Source organism: Taudactylus pleione, unplaced genomic scaffold, assembly GCF_031769625.1.
Source record: "Taudactylus pleione unplaced genomic scaffold, aTauple2 ptg000518l, whole genome shotgun sequence".
NCBI lineage: Eukaryota > Metazoa > Chordata > Amphibia > Anura > Myobatrachidae > Taudactylus > Taudactylus pleione.
Window position 1 is genome coordinate 10863070 of NW_028284920.1, and position 21916 is coordinate 10884985.

The following is a 21916-nucleotide window of genomic DNA, read 5'->3' on the forward strand; positions in this document are numbered from 1 at the left end:
AGGGGTTCACGTCCAGGGAGCAGGGCACCCCGAAAAAACGTGCAGCCCAGGAGCCCCCCAGGGTATCACATGAAAAAATGCAAAAAGGGTGACAGTGCAGTGTAAAGTATAGATGTATGAGAGTAATTAATAATTGTTGAAAAAGGGGTTAAAATATATGTGAAAAATTACATGAATAAAAAACAAACATAAAAGGTGATGTGTAAAGTAACTATGTGTATTAAGTGGTGATGCCATGAGGAGGCCCAGCTAGAGTAGCCTCGGGGGCCCTACGCCCAAACAGTCACCCCAAATGTAATTTATAACAATTATAAGACCTCATGATAAAGGCACATATATATTTTGACTATAAGTAAGGCCTCATGATAAAGGCACGTACATAAATGCATCCAAATTGAGAGCCAGCTTACCTGGGAGTCACCCCTGGGAACTCCTACTAGTACTACTAGAACCATCATGCCCTCCTAATGATGGCTCATTCATACAGAGTTGCAGTACAGATTTGATATCACTGTATTAGAAATGTATGCGTCGTGCCTGGACTGTGACTGAGAAGCAAACGTGGGATGGTTAAAAAGATGCACAGAGATGCTGGGAGTGGTGCAGGCATTTTGCTGCACATCAGTGGTCAGCATACACAGGGCCGACCCTAGCCCAAAGTTTTTGGTAAGCGAGTATATTTTTTGGCACCCCCAGGCATATTGTTGCGCATTCCCAAACAAATTAAGGGGCCATGGTCTCATGGAAAAAGCCATAACCATGACATACACCCCTTTCTTGTCACTCTGGGAATAGTGCTTTCCATAACATATGCACCTTAATGCAGTCCCCACAGTTGTGCTCCTTATTCTCCCAGTATGCAATGTCCCCCAGTAGTGGTCCCTCTTATGCAGGCCCCAAGTAGTGCCCCTTAAACATTGCCCCCAGTAGTGGTCACCCTTTTGCAGGCCCCCAGTAGTGATCCCCCCTATGCAGTGCCCCTTATACAGTGCCCCCAGTAGTTGTACCCCCTGTGCAGTACCCCTTGTGCCCCAAGAGTGGTCCCCCTTATGCAGTCCACAGTAGTGCCCCTTATAAAATACCCACAGAAGTAGTCCTCCCTATGCAGTGCCCCCTGTAGTGGTCCTCCCTATGCAGTGTCCCCTTGTGCCCCAGAAGAGGTCCCGCTTATGCAGGACTCCAGTAGTGCTCCCAGGAGTGATCCTCCCTATGCAGTGCCCCTTATACAGTGCCCCCAGTAGTTGTCCCCCTGTTCAGTACCCCTTTTGCCCCAGAAGTGGACCCCCTTATGCAGTCCCCCAGTGCAGTGCTGGACTCCAGTAGTGCCCCCAGTAGTGATCCCCACTATGCAGTACCACCAGTAGTGGTCCCCCCTGTGCAGCGCCCCTTATATAGTTCCCCCAGTATAGTCATGCCATGCAGTGCCCCCAATAGTGGTACTCCTTATGCAGTGCCCTTTAATTAGTGGCCCAAGTTGTAGTTCTCCCCCGGTGGTGCCTAACCCTAACCTCCCCCCGGTGGTGCCTAACCCTAACCTCCCCCTGGGGGTGCCCTCCCCATAGCCTAACTCTAACCTTCCCTGGGGGTTGCCTAACCCTTATCTCCCCCAGGGGTACCTAAACCTAACTCCCCCATCCCTGGGGAAACTGCAATACTTATCATGGTCCAGACGTTTGTGATTCCGGTGTTCGTGTTCCAAACGCCGGTATCCTGATCTCCTTTTGGATATTGGCGCCATCATTTTGCCAGGATTCTGGCATCGATATTTCAGCTGCCAGCATCCTGTCTGCCAGCAAATCTAGCTACATCCCATATTGTGCATTACCTAAGGAGAGTTCGTAAGACTGGGATGCACCAAATGCTTTCTGATGTGAACTGCTTTCACTGCAGGGTCCTAACTCATCTTTCATATGTTAGAGATTCTGTGTTATTCCCTTTTATTTCTTGAAACTGTTTGTGTACATTAACCTGTGTGTCCTTTATTTAATCATTTTTGTATTTGTTCTCAGATTAAAAATCCATAAATCTAGTTATTTCCATGAACCTACGCACCTGTAGGATTGCTAAGGTCCATGGCTGGTAATATCAACGTTTCAATGCCTCACATCATGGCATTTTCATCCGGACACACATAAACATGGTAACATCTTACCTTATATACAGCCACCAAGTGAACATATTGCCTCGGTGCAGCGGAACCTCACACCCACCCATTGGCACATACCAGGGACATCATTGCTTCACCACATAGTGAACCATCACCATAGAAACACAGGAAGCCAGCATGCATCATAGTAATAACATTAGTCAATGTAATCGAGCACAAGATATGCGCTCTAAACAAATAGTGCGACAATACAACATATACACAAATACATAGAGCAAATTATAATATACATAAACCTGACACACCGATCTACAAAAGTAATAATCTTATAGCAACAGGAATATGCAGGTGTGTCAGCGGTATGTATATTATCATGTGCTCTATGTATTTGTATATGTTGAATTGTCGGACTATTTGTTTTAGTAGTTATGCTGTATACGATCAGGCACCTGCATTTGCAGTTAGTAGCCACATAAGAGTTAGAAACATTTATACTACCAGCCTTGACTGCAGTGTGATTTTTCGTCAGCGGGGAGTGCCGCAGGTATGGGGATCTATTCAGCATAATCGGGTGCAGGCAGCTAGCTAAGTAACTTTACATTAAGGAGTGCCGAACCACGTGCTTTGTATATATATATTGTGACACAGTCGGGATAGGGGTCCCTCTCCTGGCTAGATGGACTCCCTCTTTACACACACAGCAGCCGGAGAAACAGGACACAATTCTGGGGTTCTCATGCAAGCTGGTAGGATCCAGTCTTTATTGTACTGGACACATAAATAAAACAAAACACAAACAAAATCCTAGCCCGTCTGGGCTTTAACTAGACAGCAGGTTCCCTCACTAACAGAAGACTAAATAAGTTCACGTCCACAGTACTTACAGGTGATATCACACAGTGCCTCAGAGCAAACTAGCCTGTGGGCCTGCCCTCCCAGGTATGAGACACTCAGCTATAACAAAACCCAGTTTATCTGAGCCACTTTCAGGAACAAGCCCTAATGAGCCTGCTACCAGGCTAAAAGGCCCAACACCTGGAGTGGCCTGTGGATGGAGCCCTCCCTCTCCTCACAATCACACTCCCAGGACCCATTCCGGCTTTTCACTAAAGCTGACATTTCTAGTCTGTTTTTCCAAACAGACTTCTCTTGGGGGTTTTAAAACATATAGGACAGGAATCTGGGATAGATATAGAAGCCATTCAAAATTGTCCAGTGCTTCTATCACATATCCCCCCCTTTGTTTCAACCTGTGGGGCAGAACAACTGCAGCCCCCAAGCAATGAACGCGTGACAAAGCGTCTGCATTGACCAGCTGGCTTCCTGGCCTGTGTTCTACTGAAAATTTAAAGTTTTGTAGCGCCAAGAACCACCTTGGTATTCTCCCATTGGTCTCCTTGTTCTCTGACATCCACTTCAATGGGGCATGGATAGTGATCAGCCTGAATTTCCTTCCCACCAAATAGTACCTGAGAGTTTCCAATGCTCATTTTATGGCCAATGCTTCCTTCTCAACTGTAGCATAGTGTCTCTCATGTACATTTAATTTCCTGCTTAGGTAAAAAATAGGATGTTCCTCTCCTTCCTTGCTCTGGAACAGGACCGCTCCTATACCTGCTTCTGACACATCAGTTTGCAAAACAAACTTCCTGTCAAAATCAGGAGTCATCAGAACTGGTTGGGAACGCAACACTATTTTCAACGCCTGAGAACCTTCTCTGCTTCAGGACTCCATTCCACAATGACTTTCTCTGTGCCTTTGGTAAGGTCAGTCAGTGGGACTGCAATGGTGGCAAAATTGGGTATAAACCTCCTATAATACCCAGCAATCCCTAAGAAGGCTCTTTCCTGCTTCTTATACAGGGGTCATGACCAGTTTTGTACTACCTCAATTTTATTAAGCTGTAGCTTTATCAAACCTCTGCCAAAGGTGTATCCAAGATACTTTACTTCTTCCATCCCTAGACACTTTTTTGGGTTGGCTGTCAAAGCTGCCTTATAGATGGAGTCCAACACTGCTTGTACTCTGGCCAAGTGAGACTGCCAATCAGGACTATGAATGACCACATCATCTAGATATGCAGTGGCATACTGTATATGGGGCCTTAGAATCCTATCCATCATTCTTTGGAAGGTAGCAGGTGCCCCATGTAGCCCAAAGAGCAGCATCTTGTATTGGAACAACCCCTCTGGTGCAGAAAAAGCTGTCTTTTCTTTGCATTCTCAGTTAACGGCACTTGCCAATACCCTTTGGTTAAGTCAAAAGTGGTCAAATATCTGGCTGTCCCTAGCCTTTCAATTAGTTCATCCACCCTAGACATTGGGTAAGCATCAAACTTTGACGCACTGTTCAATTTCCAGAAGTCATTGCAGAAACGCACACTCCCGTCTGGCTTTGGAATAAGCACAATGGGACTTGACCACTCACTATGTGATTCTTCAATTATATCCAACTCTAACATTTTTTTAATTTCTTTGGATACTGATTCTCTTTGGGCTTCTTGTAACCTATAGGGCTTTAGGTTAACCTTAACCCCTGGGTCAGTGATTATGTCATGTTTAATGACCATGGTTTTTCCAGGTATGTCAGAAAACAGCACCCTATTTCTGATAAGAAATTCCTTAACTTCCTGCTGTTGAACTGCTCACAGGGTTTTTGCCACTGTCACTTCGGGAACCAAGGGCCCGGGGTTTACTGGAGGGGCTCGGACGGCTAACAGAGCTGCTCTATCCTTCATGGGTTTTATAAGGTTTACATGGTATATCTGTTCTGGCTTACTTTTCCACGGCTGGTTAACGTTATAATTAACCTGCCCCACTTTTTCTAAAATTTCAAAGGGTCCTTGCCACTTAGCCAAGAGTTTACTTTCTACTGTGGGAACTGACACCAATACTCTGTCTCCAGGAGCAAAGACGCGTAACCGAGCATTGCAGTTGTATACCCTCTGCTGTGCCTGTTGGGCCTTTTCCAAGTGCTCCCTCACTATCGGCACCACAGCAGCAATTCTTTCTTGCATTTAGGAAACATGCTCAATAACGGTTTTATACGGACTGGACTGCCCCTCGCAAGTCTCTTTGGCGATGTCTAATAACGCCCTTGGGTGTCTCCCATATAGCAAATCGAAAGGTGAAAACCCGGTGGAGGATTGAGGTGCATCTCTTATGTCCAACAACAAATAAGGCAACAAGTAATCCCAATCTCTATCATCCTTGTAAATTACTTTTGTTAGCATATGTTTTAATGTCTTATTAAACCTCTCCACCTCATCAGTTTGATACATCCCCTTGATGAAGTCTGATTACTTATGAAACACATTGGAGCTTGCACTATTCTTGCCTCCATGAACTGTATCTGATTACCCCATTAAGATAAGCATATGATCTACCTCTTTTTTGTTTTATGAAGTACAATTTTTTTATCTATATATTTATATTCCTCTTTTTGCCTTTGCATATCTACTTATTTTAACAATTGTATGTTTTCTATATATGTACATTAAATGTTTTCTTATATATTTTATACCAACTTTTTGCATTGTTACTTTTTATTAGACTCAAATATTTATATAATTGTTGAAAATATTGCATTGGGCACTACTTCATGGTTTAGTTTTTATTATGCACTATGCACATATACACTAGAGAGGGCTGGGGGAATTAGCATTAGGATAGATTGAATTTAGTAGAGGTGATACAGAGGGATGTAAGAAAGGAGAAGGTTATAGTAGCCTAAGCTGTATATGATGAAAGCACCAATAAGATTTTTTTCCCATAGCATAATGGGAAAGGAAGGGACAGATTCCGGCAACATCCTGGAGGTAAAAAAAAAGATTACCCCAGCACACTGCAAATATGCCAGCAAAAGTGATTTACATCGTACATGATAATAGTAACTCATAGATCCCAGTTGCATATATTTGCAAATATTTCGTAAGCCACCAGCCACAGCAAGGCGTCTCTGTTCCTTACACTACATGATAATAGCACCATTATTGGGTCATATTTTTATGTATTTCTAAGTTAAGAGCTAACTTACCTGGAGGCACCACATGCTTCTCCAAAATTGCGGAAGGTGGAAGGATTCCAACGTGCTAGTCACTAGATTTAAAGTGGCAATTAGTGTAAAGGTGAAACCAACCTGAGTTTGTCTTTAAACTCATTGCTGCTTCAAATCTTCTGACTATCTCATTAGAATCGCTCTGTATTCCTCAAATCATGGACTATTATGGTTACTAGCAAGACACAGCTAGTAAAAGCACTGTCCTTTTAAATATCAGACAAAACATGAACAGAAGTGTTGAGTATTACAACCCAACGCTTCATAAATAAACCCCTTAATGTTATTTTTGTGCACTGATTTGCCTGTTTAATGGTGACACCTCTAGACACAGAGCGAGAACATGTTGCATGTGAGGCTACAGAAGATGCCTGAATGTGTTTGGCCCCATTGTAGGGCATGAAACAGTAGTAGCATGGCCACCACTTGCAAAGAAAGCCCATGGTCTGAGTCTATCCTTGCCACTGTGTGTCTTGTATGTCATGCTGGCAATATTCCCCAATTTTAGGTTTTTTTCTAGTAAATTTTCCCTTTATTGTTAGAAGTATGTTTTTATTTAACTTTGTGAAATATTGCTTAGATTTCAGGTGCCCTTTCTTAAACCTTCTTTCCCCTTGACCACCTTTGAAGTACTAAGACTGGAAGCAGCCGCAGAACTAGAACTGAGTTGCTGCTTTTACAATATTCTTCTATTGACTGATCCATGGGTCTGAGTCATAAAGGATTGCTATTATGATTGCAGCTCCATAATCACATGCAGGTCTGCTGCAAAAATATGCTAATGATAGCTATTGCAATGCCATCGCACTGCCAGCATAGAGGCACCTACTGCCTCCCACTCCTGCTATCTCACATCTGTAATACCTTGCAGTCCTGCGTATACATCAGTAACATCGAGTACCATCAGCCCCTCACTCAGAATTACAGCATCCCTGACCTTACTTAGAAACTGCTAACCTCGTTGCACGCCGTGAGTACTAAAGCTGCGTATGCAATTGCAATGGCTAATTTATGCATGTCCATGAAACAGCGTTAAAACAGTCAGGCACACTTGCGTTTCCCCCGGCCACCCCCCTGTCACCACCCCCAAATGCTCACTGCCTGTCAATCGCTCTGCGAGGTCTCTTGGTTTGCAGTGCAATTGCAGTGGTGCCTTTGCTCATACGCACTGCAATGCATATGCAGTGCGCAGTATGCAACAATCACCCATCTTCATATGCTTTAGCAATAGCGATCCATAATGAATCAGGCCCCATGATTGGTTTTATTTTTGACACCAGGACAGGAGTAAAGTTACTATTGTTCAACTTTCAACTGTCACCACACCAAGTGAATGTACAACAATGAGATAGGGAAAGGAGGGACTGTTACTTTTACTATGCAATTTTATTAAAATAAGTTTTTTTTTACACCAGCCAGCCGTCATGTGCATGATGTCTTGTTGTCATCTGCTCAGGGGACGGGGATGGCACAGGGCGCATTTGTGCCCTATTTCGGTCTGAAAGCTGACAATCCCATGCTTATGCTCCTAGGTAGTCCTACCTTAAATGCAAGCATGATTTTAATCTGAAGGGGAAGAATTTGGCCTGAGCTGACCAAGCCACAATCAATTATGAGATATATGAGTTTAAACTGATGAAGGCTCAATATAGACAAGATTTCAGGGCCCTTGCACATGCACAAAAAAATCAAATCACTATGCCAGAGTCCTCTGCACATGCACCATTTTTCTGGCAGTACAAATTATTATTTTACAGAAAAACACTTAGTGGTTTGTTTTCATTAAGTCCTTGAGGGGAGACTGTGTCAAGTTGTGGATCCACCAACTTTCACGTATCTTTAGTTGGAGTAGTCTATCGCTGCCTCAGTCTGGAGGTGGTGTGGAGGCCCTGTGATTGGCCATTCTCTCTCCAAAGTTTCTTGAAGTCAGTCCTACATAGTATAAACTGCAGGGACAGGTGAGGACAAATATACGACATGGTCCAACTTACAATGTAACCTCCACTTGATTTTTACAGCTCCACCTCTATGTGGGTGAGCTATTGAACCATGAAGTTGCGCGTGATACAACTACTACACCGGTTGCTTTGCGGTTTCATTTTCATGGTTTCCATGATTGTTTTATTCTGATCTGGGTACATGGTTGGACGTAGGAGTAATCGTTTTAAATTAGGGCCTCTTTTATAGGTCATCATGGGTGCCTGTGCATCCAAAAAAGGTAACCCTGGATCAGAGTTAATAATCAGCCACCGACGTTTAACAGACTACTCAATATGTTTACTTTCATTATTATATTCAGTCACAAAGATCAGATGTCCATCAGTCGTGTTTTTTTGGGGGGTCTCTTGTTGAGTTTTTGCTTTAGCCAAGCATTTATTGAGCAATGCTTTTGAATACTCATGTTCTATTAGTCTCTGTGTCATTTCTAACACCTGCAGCTTTGCTTATTTATGTCTGTATTTATTCCGGAGCGCCCTCAGGTACTGTTAAATAGGTAAAATATCCTTTAATACTGGATTATTAAATTTCTTAGTTTATTGTTTGGGAGGAACCTGATAGACATTGTTTTCTGACGCAGTTGTTAAGGCCTTGACAAAGATTCGGAATGAATCGAATTGTTGGCGCAAGCAGTTATGCCATATAAGTTGTGAATATAAGAAAAATGTATAAACTTTGAAAATAATCTGGAGAGTGCCTCTTTTCCCTAACAAGGAAGGTGAAGTAAGGTATACTGTATATATATATATATATATATATATATATATATACAGCAAGATACAGCGGCACTCGAACAAAAAGAGACTCAAAGCAGGTAATAATCACCAACGTTTCGGTGGATTCATTCATCGTCATCAGGACAATAAAATACAAGCTGTGAGCTTACCTTATACCATCGCCCTCACCACAGCGACCCCCGGAACCGGAAACTGGCATCCACCAATGACGTCGTCTCCAGATCCCCGTTGCCATAGTGACTATTATAACAGACCATTCTTGTTACATAATATACTGCACCATATGGAATCCTGATATTGAAAACATACAATATATAATAAAGTATCATAATTAGCAATCCTTATAGTAAACAATGCAAACCCAAATTTTCATTAAGACCTTTAGGGGCCAAAGTACCTAGACGTTAGATCCATCTGGATTCGCATCTCAAAAGCTTCAATTACCTATCACCCCCTCATATTGACTTGGGGACATGGTCAATAATCATGTCCTCAAGGTAGTAAGTCCGTGACCAACCTGCGCAAAATGACGTGCTACTGGTTGGTCACTTGTACCCTTTTCAATGGCCATAGAGATTGACAAGCGGTGAACCGCCATGCGCTCACTTAATGTCCTGTCAGTTTTACCTACATATCCCATTCCGCAAGGACATAGGGTCAGGTAAACAATATATCTAGTAGTACATCCTAGTACATGTCGGATAGAAAAACTTTTTCCACTACAAGGATGTTTGAAAACAGACCCAACTATTAAATAACGGCATGTCAAACAGTTTAGGCACTTATAGCACCCATTCTTCTTAGGTAAGAATTTCGTGGCACCCATATTCCTATTACCAAATCCTGTCACATCAGTTCTCATCACCCAATCCTTGATGTTTTTACCTTGAGTATAACAAGGCATTATATCAGTATCAGCCAATCGCAGATCTTTGTCAGTTTTGATAATAGGCCATCTAGTTTTAGCCGCATTGCATACCCGATCACTAACTACATTAAAAGTGTTTACCCAAGACATTTTTATTCTAGATGAAACCTTTCTATCTTTAAACAATAAAACATCTCTCGATTGTGACAGTGCTCGTTGTTTTGCACAGACTAATGCATGTGGATCGTATCCTCTATCAATGAAATTGTCGATCATTTTATCAATATGTACCTCTGCATCAACAATATCATTACAAATGCGACGAGCTCAAATGAATTGGGAGTATGGTAAACCATATTTCAGGGTTTTTGAATGAAAGCTTGTTGCATGTAGAAATGTATTTCTATCAGTTGTCTTTTTGAAAAGGGAAGTACTCAGTTTCCCTTGTGATACATTAATCTGTACATCCAAAAATATTACTGTATCTGGGTCTATAACATAGGAACATTTTACTGGACTAACAGTGCTGTTATGCAAATAAAAAAAAGAAGTAAATTCATGTATTGTACCAGTCCAAATCATAAATAAATTGTCTATATATCTAGTATAAAAAATCATATTTTTGGTAAAAATTTAAATTATTGAAAAATAAATCCAGTTCAATCTGGAACATAAACGAATTTGCATAGGATGGGGCCACATTAGACCCCCATAGCACATCCAGATGTCTGTGGGTAAAATTTACCATCGTATATAAAGTAATTTTTTGTTAATATCATTTTCAAAATGTCAATAAGCAGATCAATATCAAATCCCGAATATTTAGGATTATCTAACACCAATCTGCGTATTGCCTCTATACCCAAATCATTGGGGATCACAGTACAGAGATTTGACACATCTATGCTACACAGAAAAGCATCAATAGGAATATCACCAACTGCCGATAATTTTCTCAAAAAGGCACTAGTGTCTAGCAAAAATTTTTGATGATTAATTACACATGGTTGTTGCAAACTATCCAAAAGGAGAGAACACGGCTGAAATAACGATCCCCTTGACGCTATAATGGGGCGTCCTGGTGGGTTGTCAAGACTTTTCTGGATTTTTGGTAATATATATAACACTACCACTACCGGGTGCTTAGGTAACAAAGCATCAGCTAAAGATCAGGTAATAGTACCATCTTTAACAGCAAGCATAAGCCTGTTCTCTAATGATCTTTTGAAATCAAGAGTGGGGTCAATTTGTAATAATTTATACACAGAAGAATATGCCATTTGTCGTTCAGTTTCTAACATATATATCTTGAGGTCCTGTATTACAATCGACCCACCCTTATCTGCGGGGCGAATAATAATATCAGGATAACTAGATAAATCCTTTAATGCTTGAAACTCTTTAGAAAACATATTGTACTTAATATTATAATTAGTAGTATAACTAGATAGATCATGATTCACATCCTCATCCAAAAGCCGAATAAACGTTTTTATACTAGCATTATAAGATATAGGGTCAAACTGGGATTTTCTCTGCAATTTCCTTAATTGAGGTGGTATCTCAGACACTACATCAGATATTATAGAGGTATTAGTACCATGAAAATGTTCATGCAATTTTAATTGTCTGTTAAGGCAATATTTCTCAATTTCCAATTGTACACCATCAAAATTCACAGTGGGAACAAAGGATAGACCACGACTTAACACATTTGTTTCTGTAGAGGTTAAGGGATGAGAAGACAAATTATAGATTATTGTCTCTTTTGGAGAGGCGGATGTCCTGCTTTTTCTCTGCCACGCTCCTTTAGCCCCCATCTAGTATATTTCCTCTTGTGTCGTAAGCTTGATTGTGGGTACGTACCCCCAAAGGGACAAAAGGACCATCCCTACATCTTCTGTTACTGCCCTGAGTCACTAGTATTGACCTCCTGAGATGTTTCTGAATCAGGGTGGAATTTGCGATACCTCTTATAGGTGGTATTCCCTTGTTGTCGGGTACCTCCCCCTATCCAATGGTACACTCTATTCTGTTCGTAATCGGATACCACTTTAGATCTTTTTACTTTTTTAAATTGTATAAGGTCCTGTTTGTATGTGGTAATTTGATCTTTTAATTTGTCACACCACTTATCCTCAACATCAGATTGCAATGTCTGTAGATGCACCCCTTCAAACAGTTTGATCCGGTCACGAACAAGTGCCAGTTCTCTATTAGCCTCTTCAATAACTAACAACAGCAGATCAAAGCTGCACTTGTTTAGGATCGCGATCCAACGTTTGCAGAAGGTGGCGTTAAATCTTCCATTGGTTGGACAGTTTTTAACTCGGAAACCCCGTGGAATAAATTTGTCCCTATAATAGTCACTTAGAGTGGTTCCATGAAGATAATAGTCCAATTCACGTTGCTTCATTTTGAGTAATTTGCGATATAAATGTTAAACAGTATGGGAATCCATATCATCGCCAGGTTGTACATTCCCCAAAATAGATTCAGCTTCTGATTCAGAAAAAGATAGTGTGATACCTTGGGTTACTTTAGACAGATTCACAAAATCCAGCTAAAGTGGTGGCAGAGAGGACTAAGGTTTTCCGGACCATCTGTCTTCAAAATATTAACACCAATGCCCGTTTAAACCGACTATCTGGTAAAGCAGCCACCCTGGCAAAGTTTTATTCATTTATTTTACCATTGTCTTTGTTATAATAAAATGTGCATGCTTTGACATCTAAGATATTGGTCGGTTCACTGACATGCTAACTATGACTACATAGGAGTGGTATATATATATTTTCAAGACTTGTACATTAGTTTCCAAGGTAGCGCCTAGTGTCTACGTTCACACCACAATTCATAAGATTCACAAAATCGTCAACATTATCCTCCAACATGGTGCCGGTATTATCCACCACAGTGCTCATATTAAAATCAGTTCACTGATGCTCACACAAACAGGTGAGAGATCCATATAAACATTAATAAACGGGTGCCACGAGCCCAGGGACTACAGGTCCTGCCACCTGACAAATCCCAAATATGCAGTCTTGATGGGCGGCACACTCGTTGACTACAATATAACCGTTGGTGCGTTCTGTAGGAAACCCCACGCGGGAGTCCCAAATATACACAGCAAAATACAGCAGCACTCAAACAAAAAGACACTCAAAGCAGGTAATAATCACCAATGTTTTGATGGTTTAATTCATCGTCATCAGGGCAATGAAATACAAAATGTGAGCTTACCTTTTACTGACACCCTCACCAAGTGCAAACAGCGACACCAGGAACCGTAAACTGGCGTCCACCAATGACGTCGTCTCCAGATCCCCGTTGCCATAGTGACTATAATAACAAACCATCCTTGTTACATAATATAAAGCACCATATGGAATCCTGATATCGAAAACATAAAATATATAATAAAGTAGGGATGTGCAGGCTCGGATAGGTTCGAGTTTGCACGCCGAGTTCAGATTTTTACCTCCAAAAAACGGGACTCAGAAAGAGGAAAAACATCATCTTGCATGGACAAACATCATCATTCCTGGACTTTTGTCCAGGAATGATGATGTTTGTTCATGCAAGATGACGTTTTGCCTCTTTCTGAGTCCCGTTTTTTGGAGGGAAAAATCCGAACTCGGTGTGCAAACTCGAAACTATCTGAGCCTGCACATCCCTATAATAAAGTATCATAATTAGCAATCCTTATAGTGAACATATATATGCAGCTAAGGTGCAGCACTACCTTATAATAAACCACACAGACCACCAGGGAAATAAAGGAACGTTTCAGTACTTTAAGTACTATCTTCAGCCATATAACAATTACAATAACAGCTTACCTTAAATACATCCCCCACCCAATGTGCATAAAGTGTGGCAATCAGGCCATGCTGGACTGAAAGTGGTGATTGCTGATGACATCAGCAAAGACCGTGTCATCAGTGAGAGACACAAATATCACTATAGTAACAAATACACAAATCGGACATATACAAAAATGACACTGCTAGCATAAAGATAACAATACAGGTAATGGATACACAGGCAACACAATGCAATATCCAATACTCATCACAATAATATGTACATTTTTAGAACAGAACTAGAACATGTGTGAATTTAAATAATTCACCTAATATTAGACTCAAACACATAGCAGTAACCATGACAACCAGAAATGCTATGGAAATATATAAATGGTAACAGACATGCATATCAACAACAGGATAATGTTAATGATTCGTTCAATCAATGAGGTGCGACCACATCTAAACGATGGATCCACCGTGCCTCACATTGTAATAATAAATGATTCCTGTCACCTCCTCTACTTGGGGGTGGAACATAGTCTATCATTCTATAGCGGAGGCAAGCTAGACTATGTTTAAGGATCACAAAGTGGCGAGCCACAGGTTGGTCACTGGTACCGCATGACAATGCAGCGCGAATACTGGAGCGATGCATTGCCATGCACTCCTTAAACTTGCGCCGGGTCTTCCCAACATAGGAGAACCCACATGGGCATACAATCTGGTAAACCACAAACGAACTATCACATGTCAAATGATGATGAATAAAGAATTTTTTACCGGACTGAGGATGAGTAAAGACATCCCCAGTAATTAAGTACCTACAGGTTACGCATGAACACTTAAAGCAACCGTTTTTCTTAGCTGACAGAAAATGTTTCTTAGGGGGCAATACCCCACAACCAGAAATATCGGCTTTCACAAGAAAGTCCCACAAATTATTACCTCTAGAATCACATGACATAAGGTCGGTATCAGACAGAGCCAAAGACATATCCTGTTTAACAATAGGCCAATACTTTTTTGAGGCCCTATTCACATCTGGAGATAAAACAATAAATGTATTTACCCAAGGTAGCACTTTTTTCTGTCTAGGTTCTTGTTTGCACAATAGAGTCTGTCTATCAATCAACATACCTCTTTCTTTAGTAGCAAGCAAATGGTTCCTACTATATCCACGAGCTGTAAATTTATCAATAAGATCATCAATATGCCTGACAGCAGTACTGTTATCATTATTGATTCTCCACATTCTCAACATCTGAGAGTACGGTAGACCAAGTTTTAAACTTTTGGGATGACAGCTATTCATATGAAGTAAAGTGTTACGGTCAGTGTTATTAATGAAGACTGATGTACCCAAAGATGAATCATTCTTAGTAATTAAGACATCCAAAAAATCAATATGTTGTTGATCCATCCTCACTGTGAATTTAACAGGACATGATGATTTATTTTGCATGTCAAATAAGTGCAACAATGAAGTGTAACTGTCCTGCCAGATCATAAACACATCATCTATAAATCTAGTATAGAAAAGGATTGGCAGAGACAGATAAATCTGAAAAGAACAACTCCTGTTCAATACCAAACATGTAATTGTTTGCGTAGGCAGGTGTTACCGCTGAGCCCATGGCACAACCCGTAAGCTGCAGGTAGTACTGCCATCAAACCAGAAATAATTCTTGGTCAATACAAACTCCAAGATCTGAGCACAAAATTCAATAAAACTCGCATCATATAAAGAGCTATGATGCAATACATTTTTAAATGACATCAGGCCATCATAATGTGGGATGATTGTATACAGACTAGTTACATCTGCACACACCATCCATGCTTCCTGTGGAATATTACCCAAAGCATTCAATTTATTCAGTAACATTGTAGTATCGAGTAATAAATTAGGATGTGACTGTATCAATGGCTGCAAAATCGAATCAATAAACACCGAACAAGGTTGAGTCAATGAACCCCTTGCACTAATGATGGGTCATCCTGGAGGGGGAACAATCCCTTTGTGCACCTTGGGGAGAGTGTACAGAAGTGGAATTTTGGGAAACTCTGGTAACAAAGCTGAAAATAGAGGCTCCTCAATGATTTTATTCTCCAGAACACATGATAAAATATTCAAAAGTTCCAATTTATATGCAAATGTAGAGTCACCATTGAGTTTACAGTATGTTGTAACATCACTCAGTTGATGCTCAATCTCTGATCTATAGTCACTAACATCCTGGAGCACCACCGCACCACCCTTATCGGCAGGGAGTATTATTAAGTTGGAATTACCAGTCAATGATTTAACTGCTGCACTTTCTGATGGTGTAAGGTTCGGATGGAGTGCATAAGACTGTTTTGATCTTATAGAGACTTCATCATCAAGCATTCGGATGTATGTTTTGATACTAGCGTTAGTAGAGTGTGGCACACAGTCCTTTATGGATGTATTGATGGACTCAGGCATATATATATATATATCTATATATATATATATATCCTTTTTAACTTTAGTGACATTCAGGAAGCCTCAGTACAATTCCCATGTTCTTTAATTGCACACTTAAATAAGTACTATTTTTGTAATTCTCTTGTGAACACTTGGGTGAGATATCTAAAACACCCTAGGGAACGCATAAGGCTATAAGACTGGCTGTTAGCTAATTACTCTGTTACCATTTAATCATACAGCATGCAGACTTACACAGCTAAATGTTTATTATAATTGAATAATCCAATGCCATTTCTGGTGGATATGATGTCCTGTCTGTCAGATGGATTGAAAACAAATTCAAATGGTAAATGGGGGAGAAAGTGACTTGATATTGCGTTATCATGTAGCAGAATAGTTGTCAAATATATTAAACTATATATATATATATATATATATATATATATATTGCAAGGAAAAGTATTATGTAGCACTACCCTTATAAAGTGCTATTATATACACTCAAGAAACAGATGACAGTGGAGTGACAGACTTTTCAAATTGTCAAAGAAAGGGGTATATTGGACATTTACCCTTAGAACCGTCTCTTTTAGTTTTAATGAATAGAGTGATTTAGTCCCTCTTATAAAGTAAATATATATATTTTTTTTTTTTTTTCTTCTCTGAAGATAGTACTGTTATCAACTTTCAACGTTTTTGATTTTATACTGTACATTGTACAATACACATTTAAAATTAAATTAAAATGTTATCTTTTACCAGGTATAAATGATCTAGTAATTTTGATTGATGTATCTCTTTTTTTTAATCCAGATTTGCATTTCTTATTATTTATGTTTATCTACATATTTATTTTCATTGTAAAAATTTTTTCAATTATTCTATTTTAAAATTGTAATTAATTTTCATATATATTTTATTTATGGTTTATATATTATTACATTAAAGTTTTTTTTAATATAGTCCCTTTAGTTGCTTTGACCTTCTAGAATGAATGAAATGTGTATATATATATATATATATATATATATATATATTATTCGGAAAGCAAACACAGATCACATTTTTATTTAACTTTATTAACTGTAGCACACATAATCTGATGATCTGATTTACTGCACCTATTATTTAATATAAATTGGATTATGTTACTCACCTGATGACATCTGCAATAGGTTTACCTGGGATACCACACATGCAGTGGGTTGGGCTGAAAGCATGATTGAAAACAACTGATACTTATTGTTTTAAGACCTTTAGACTCTGAGATTGTCTAGTAAAACTGAGATGCTTTATATATACAGTGATATTCAAATCCCTAAAATTTTAACAGATTTTTCTGTATTACAAATTACACAGATTGTTCCAGACTATAATTTTATTATGAACCAGTCGTCTTATGAAGTATGTTTTGTAAACTCATAATTCTAATGTGGTCTGCAGATTTAACTCAATAATATCTGAAAAATTCTGCTTGCATAAGTATTCAACTGCTGCAGAGTAGTTTTTGGTAGCACCGTCATTTGCAGCTACAACAGTTTTAAGTTTGTTGGGGTAACTCTCTACCATGGTTTGCATGCTGTTTTGGAGTAATTTTTGTGTAATGTATTTTGCAGATTTGCTTCAAGTTATTCAGGTTGGTTGGATGGTGCTTGTGGGCTGCAGTTTTCAAATAGTGCAACAGATTGTTAATTGGTTTGAGATCTGGCCTTTGACTTGGTCATTGAGAACATTTTTGTTTTCTAGCAAACTGAAGCAGGTTGTCTTGAAGTTATCTCCGTGTATTTTGTACCATCCATCGGTCCTTCATTATTAACAAGATGCCCAGTACCAGCTGAGGAAAATCATCACCACAAAATAAATCTGCCACTCAAATATTTAACTTTTGCAACAGTGTTTGTTGAGGAATGAGCAGTAGTAGCTTTATGCTACACATAGTGATTGGAATTGGGGCCAAAACACACACACATTTTTTTATTTAGCTAATCACAAAATCTTATTCCCTATTTTAGGTAGGGTTACTCTGTCTAACACCAGCTGTGCTTTGATGTGATTTTTATTCAGTAATGGCTTCTTTTTAAACACCCTACCATACTGACCAGTTGTACTGTACATTATATAGAGCTCCTAATATAGTAGATTAGTGCACATTCACTCTGTTCTCAGCCACTGAACTCTGTAACTCGTTCAAAGTAATAATTGCCCTGTCTGTGCTTCTAACATACAGTAGGTCTCCTTTCTCAAGCTGAGTATTGAGAGACTGTCTTGTCTAGGCAGTGCTTGTGTGGTATAATGCAATAATCATTAACCCACAATTGATTCAAAAGGTTCACTTGGATATTTTTTGTAGCCTTTTCCCATTTTGCACGTCTTTAACTTTATCCTTAATTTTCTTAGAATGCTCTTTGGTCTTCATTTTCACAGCTTTCCTTCAGATTCACAGTATAACCTGTTTTATTTGAATTATAAAGTATTTTATCTATAAAACTGGTCCTTTATATTGACTCACATGTAGAGGCTATTTGAAAGACAATTGTTAGTGAAATATCTTTATCTGTACAAACGTGAAGTTTACACAGCACATGGGTGGAACACTTTTTTAATTAGCACTTATTTAAAAAATCCTGCAGATGAATAATACATTATGAGTTTGAAAATGTACTTTAAGAGCCTATAGGTTCACAATCAAATATTGTTTTGAATAATGTTTGCCACTTTTAATGCATACAAATTTGTTGACTTTATAGTGACTTAATGCCTTTGCAAGCCACTGTGTTTCTGAAGGTGTGTGTATATAATATATACTGTATATGTATATATTATTTATGGATAGATAAATATATAGATATATAGGGGTACATTTATTAAAGAATCATGTTGGTCAGAGATTGCATTCATGGATGTGTTTGGCCATTTTTTCAAACATGAAAATATACTAAAGGCAAACGTGTGTAAAATTATGATTCTCTCTGCAAAACATGGTGTATTTCTTTGTATTTGTACTTTCACCCATTGGTCAAACTTGCAAGTACTTTCCATAGACAAGAATACAACATGGGAATTTACCAATAATTGTGATTTCAATCACAGGTGTAAATTAAGAAAACTGAGTCCAAAATAAAAGTTTTAAAATAGACCCCCTCCTGAGCAGCGCTTTTAGCAGAAACATACACAGATCAGTGTGATCCGTGCATGTTTCTGACTGTTAACAAGCAAATAAAGATTTTACAATTTTTAAAATCTGCGTAGGGTTCCCATTCAAAAGCATTCAAAAGCATACCCAGCCCCGGGCTCTTTGAGCTGGTCCTGTTTTCAAAAATATGGGGAACAAAATGTGTAGGGGTCTCCCATATTTAATGAACCAGCACCAGGCTCTGTCAGATGGTCCTGGTTCTAAAAATATGGAGAAAAATTACATAGGGGTCCCCTATAATTTTAGAATCAGAACCAGGTTCAACTAGCGGGGGTGTAATGTCGCAGCCAGAGTACCCCAGGCTGGAGCTGAAGGTCGGGACTATCCCCTGGGTATCGGGTGTTGGGTGAATAGGTGTAAAAAAGGGGTAAACTAATATTTTCTTTTACATGGGAGCTATAGGTGCCAGCTAGCCTCCCCCGCATGCCGGTACTTGTCAAACCACAAGTACCAGAAAGCGGGGCATTAAAGGCCTCCTGGTACCTTTAGCCCTCCTGTAAAAGAGATATTAAAATAAACACAGTTTGCACACATCGTTGAAATTACTAAATTTATTACATAATCGCACTCATAGTATACTCACCTTATTCCCTGTGTTCAGTCCAGTAGAAACCCGCTGTTAGGATAAATACAATACTAACTTTACCCTTGGCACAGGTCGGTGCTCATATCCAGTAGCATCCCCGGGCATTAAAAAAAAAAATTATCTCTCGATCCATACCAGACACTCCTCCACAAGTGACAGTGCCCACAAGGTTTCCTGCACTTGTAGGGCTGATAAATTTGAGTGCTTCAACTAACAAAACTCTCCCATTTCCCTGCAATACTGAGCGTGTTTAAACTCAGGTAAGCTTGAGTCAGACACAAATCTTAGTAAATTTACCCCATAGCCTTTAAATTCTGTTTGTTGCCACTTGACAGTGTGGTTTGACTGTAATAATGTTATATGGATTATTTACATGAACTACATAGTTCTTGTATAGCAATTAAATGCAGGTCATTCAAAAGAGTAAGTTAACTTTATGTAAATGCAATAATCTTAAATGTTAGAGTTTAAATTGTTTCTTGTCTATATTGTTATTATCAGACACCCTAGCTAAACATCCAGCAAATAAAAGTAGCACAAATGAGTTCATCATCCTGGGATTTTCCGATTATAAAGAACTGAAAATACCTCTATTCTTGCTGTTCCTAGTGGTGTACTTTCTCACAGTGATCAGTAATTGTTTGATTATCAGTATAATCTGCTTGGACAGTCACCTACAAAAGCCCATGTACTTCTTTATCTGCAATATGTCTTTCATTGACTTATTTTATTGCACTGTGACAGCTCCAAGCCTCCTGCAGCTTGTCATAATGGACATCAAAAAGATTTCCTTCCAAGGTTGTATGACCCAGCTGTTCTTCTTCAATTCCTTTGCTAGCATGGAGTATATGTTACTCACCTCAATGGCATATGACCGATATGCTGCTATTTGTCATCCGTTGTACTATCACCAAACCATGAACAGATCAACATGCCTGACTTTAGCAATTTCTGCCTGGAATATTGGCTTCTTAGCTTGTGTTCCAATAAGTGTTCTTATTTCTTCTCTTTGTTATTGCTCATCTATTGAAATCAACCACTTCTTTTGTGACATGACCCCATTAATAAAATTAGCCTGTGATGACACTTCTACAGTTGAGTATGTAATATTTGCAGAAGGCATATTAATTACAGCAAACTGCTTTTTGCTGACACTAATCTCTTATATCTACATTATTTCTGCCATCCTCTCCATTAGCTCCAGCGAAGGTAGAGAGAAAGCGTTCTCCACGTGTGCTTCTCATCTTACACTAGTCATTGTCTTCTACCTGTTAATTTTCTGTGTCTATATGTTACCATCATCTTCACATTCTTTTTATAAGTGGAAAATCCTCTCTGTCCTTTATGTCAACATTATCCCTATATTAAATCCATTGATATATAGTTTGAGGAACAAAGATGTTAAAGAGGCTTTGAAACAATTCAGTAAATGTCAACGATATTGATGTAAAGGTTACAATAACTATATTTTTGATAAAGTTGTAATGGTTGGGTCTGTACAAAGAAATAATGTACTCCTTGCGACTGTGTATGAACGTTTTCTTTTTCAGAATTTTTGTTTGTCTGTCTGCATCACGCAAAAACTACGGGATGAATTTGGATTTTGTTTTTAATATTGCATATCTTAGTCATCTAGAAAGAAACAGAGGTATGTATTGTCTCAATGTAACATCAGGGAGAGGGGCAATAAAGGGAAAACCAGACACTTGACAGTGTGCAGGCTTCTCAAGCCAAAAATGACTAGATGTATATAAGGAATTCTTATCAAATCCCAACAGCGGCATCCCGATGGATGAAAATCCCGAAAGGGGTGGCAAGTATGCTATCCCTACCTCTCTCCCGCTCATAACCCTAACCCTCTCTTAATGGTGCCTAACCCTAACCTCCCCCAGGTGGTGCCTAACTCTAACCCCCCTTCCTGCACCCTAAACCTAACCCTCCCGGGGGTTGCCTAGCCCTAACCCCCCCTGGTGGTGCCTAGCCATAAACCCCCCTTCCCATAGACTAACCCTCCTCGGGGGATGCCTAACCCTAATCTCCTGCCAAGGGTTCCTAAAACTAACCATCCCCCCCTGTGGCTAAGACCTAACAAGCCATGCTTAC

At 39.5% G+C, this 21916-nt stretch overlaps 1 protein-coding gene across 1 annotated transcript in view; it reads left to right on the forward strand.

The window, feature by feature from the left end:
* The window catches only part of LOC148501482 (olfactory receptor 8J3-like), a 34347-nt gene extending 13089 nt beyond the window's left edge, over window positions 1-21258 (forward strand). The window contains exon 3 of the mRNA XM_088450419.1: window positions 20315-21258. Within this exon, the coding sequence (XP_088306545.1) occupies window positions 20315-21258 (944 nt within the window). The remainder of the gene's footprint in view (window positions 1-20314) is intronic.
* The last annotated feature ends 658 nt before the right edge of the window (window positions 21259-21916 follow it).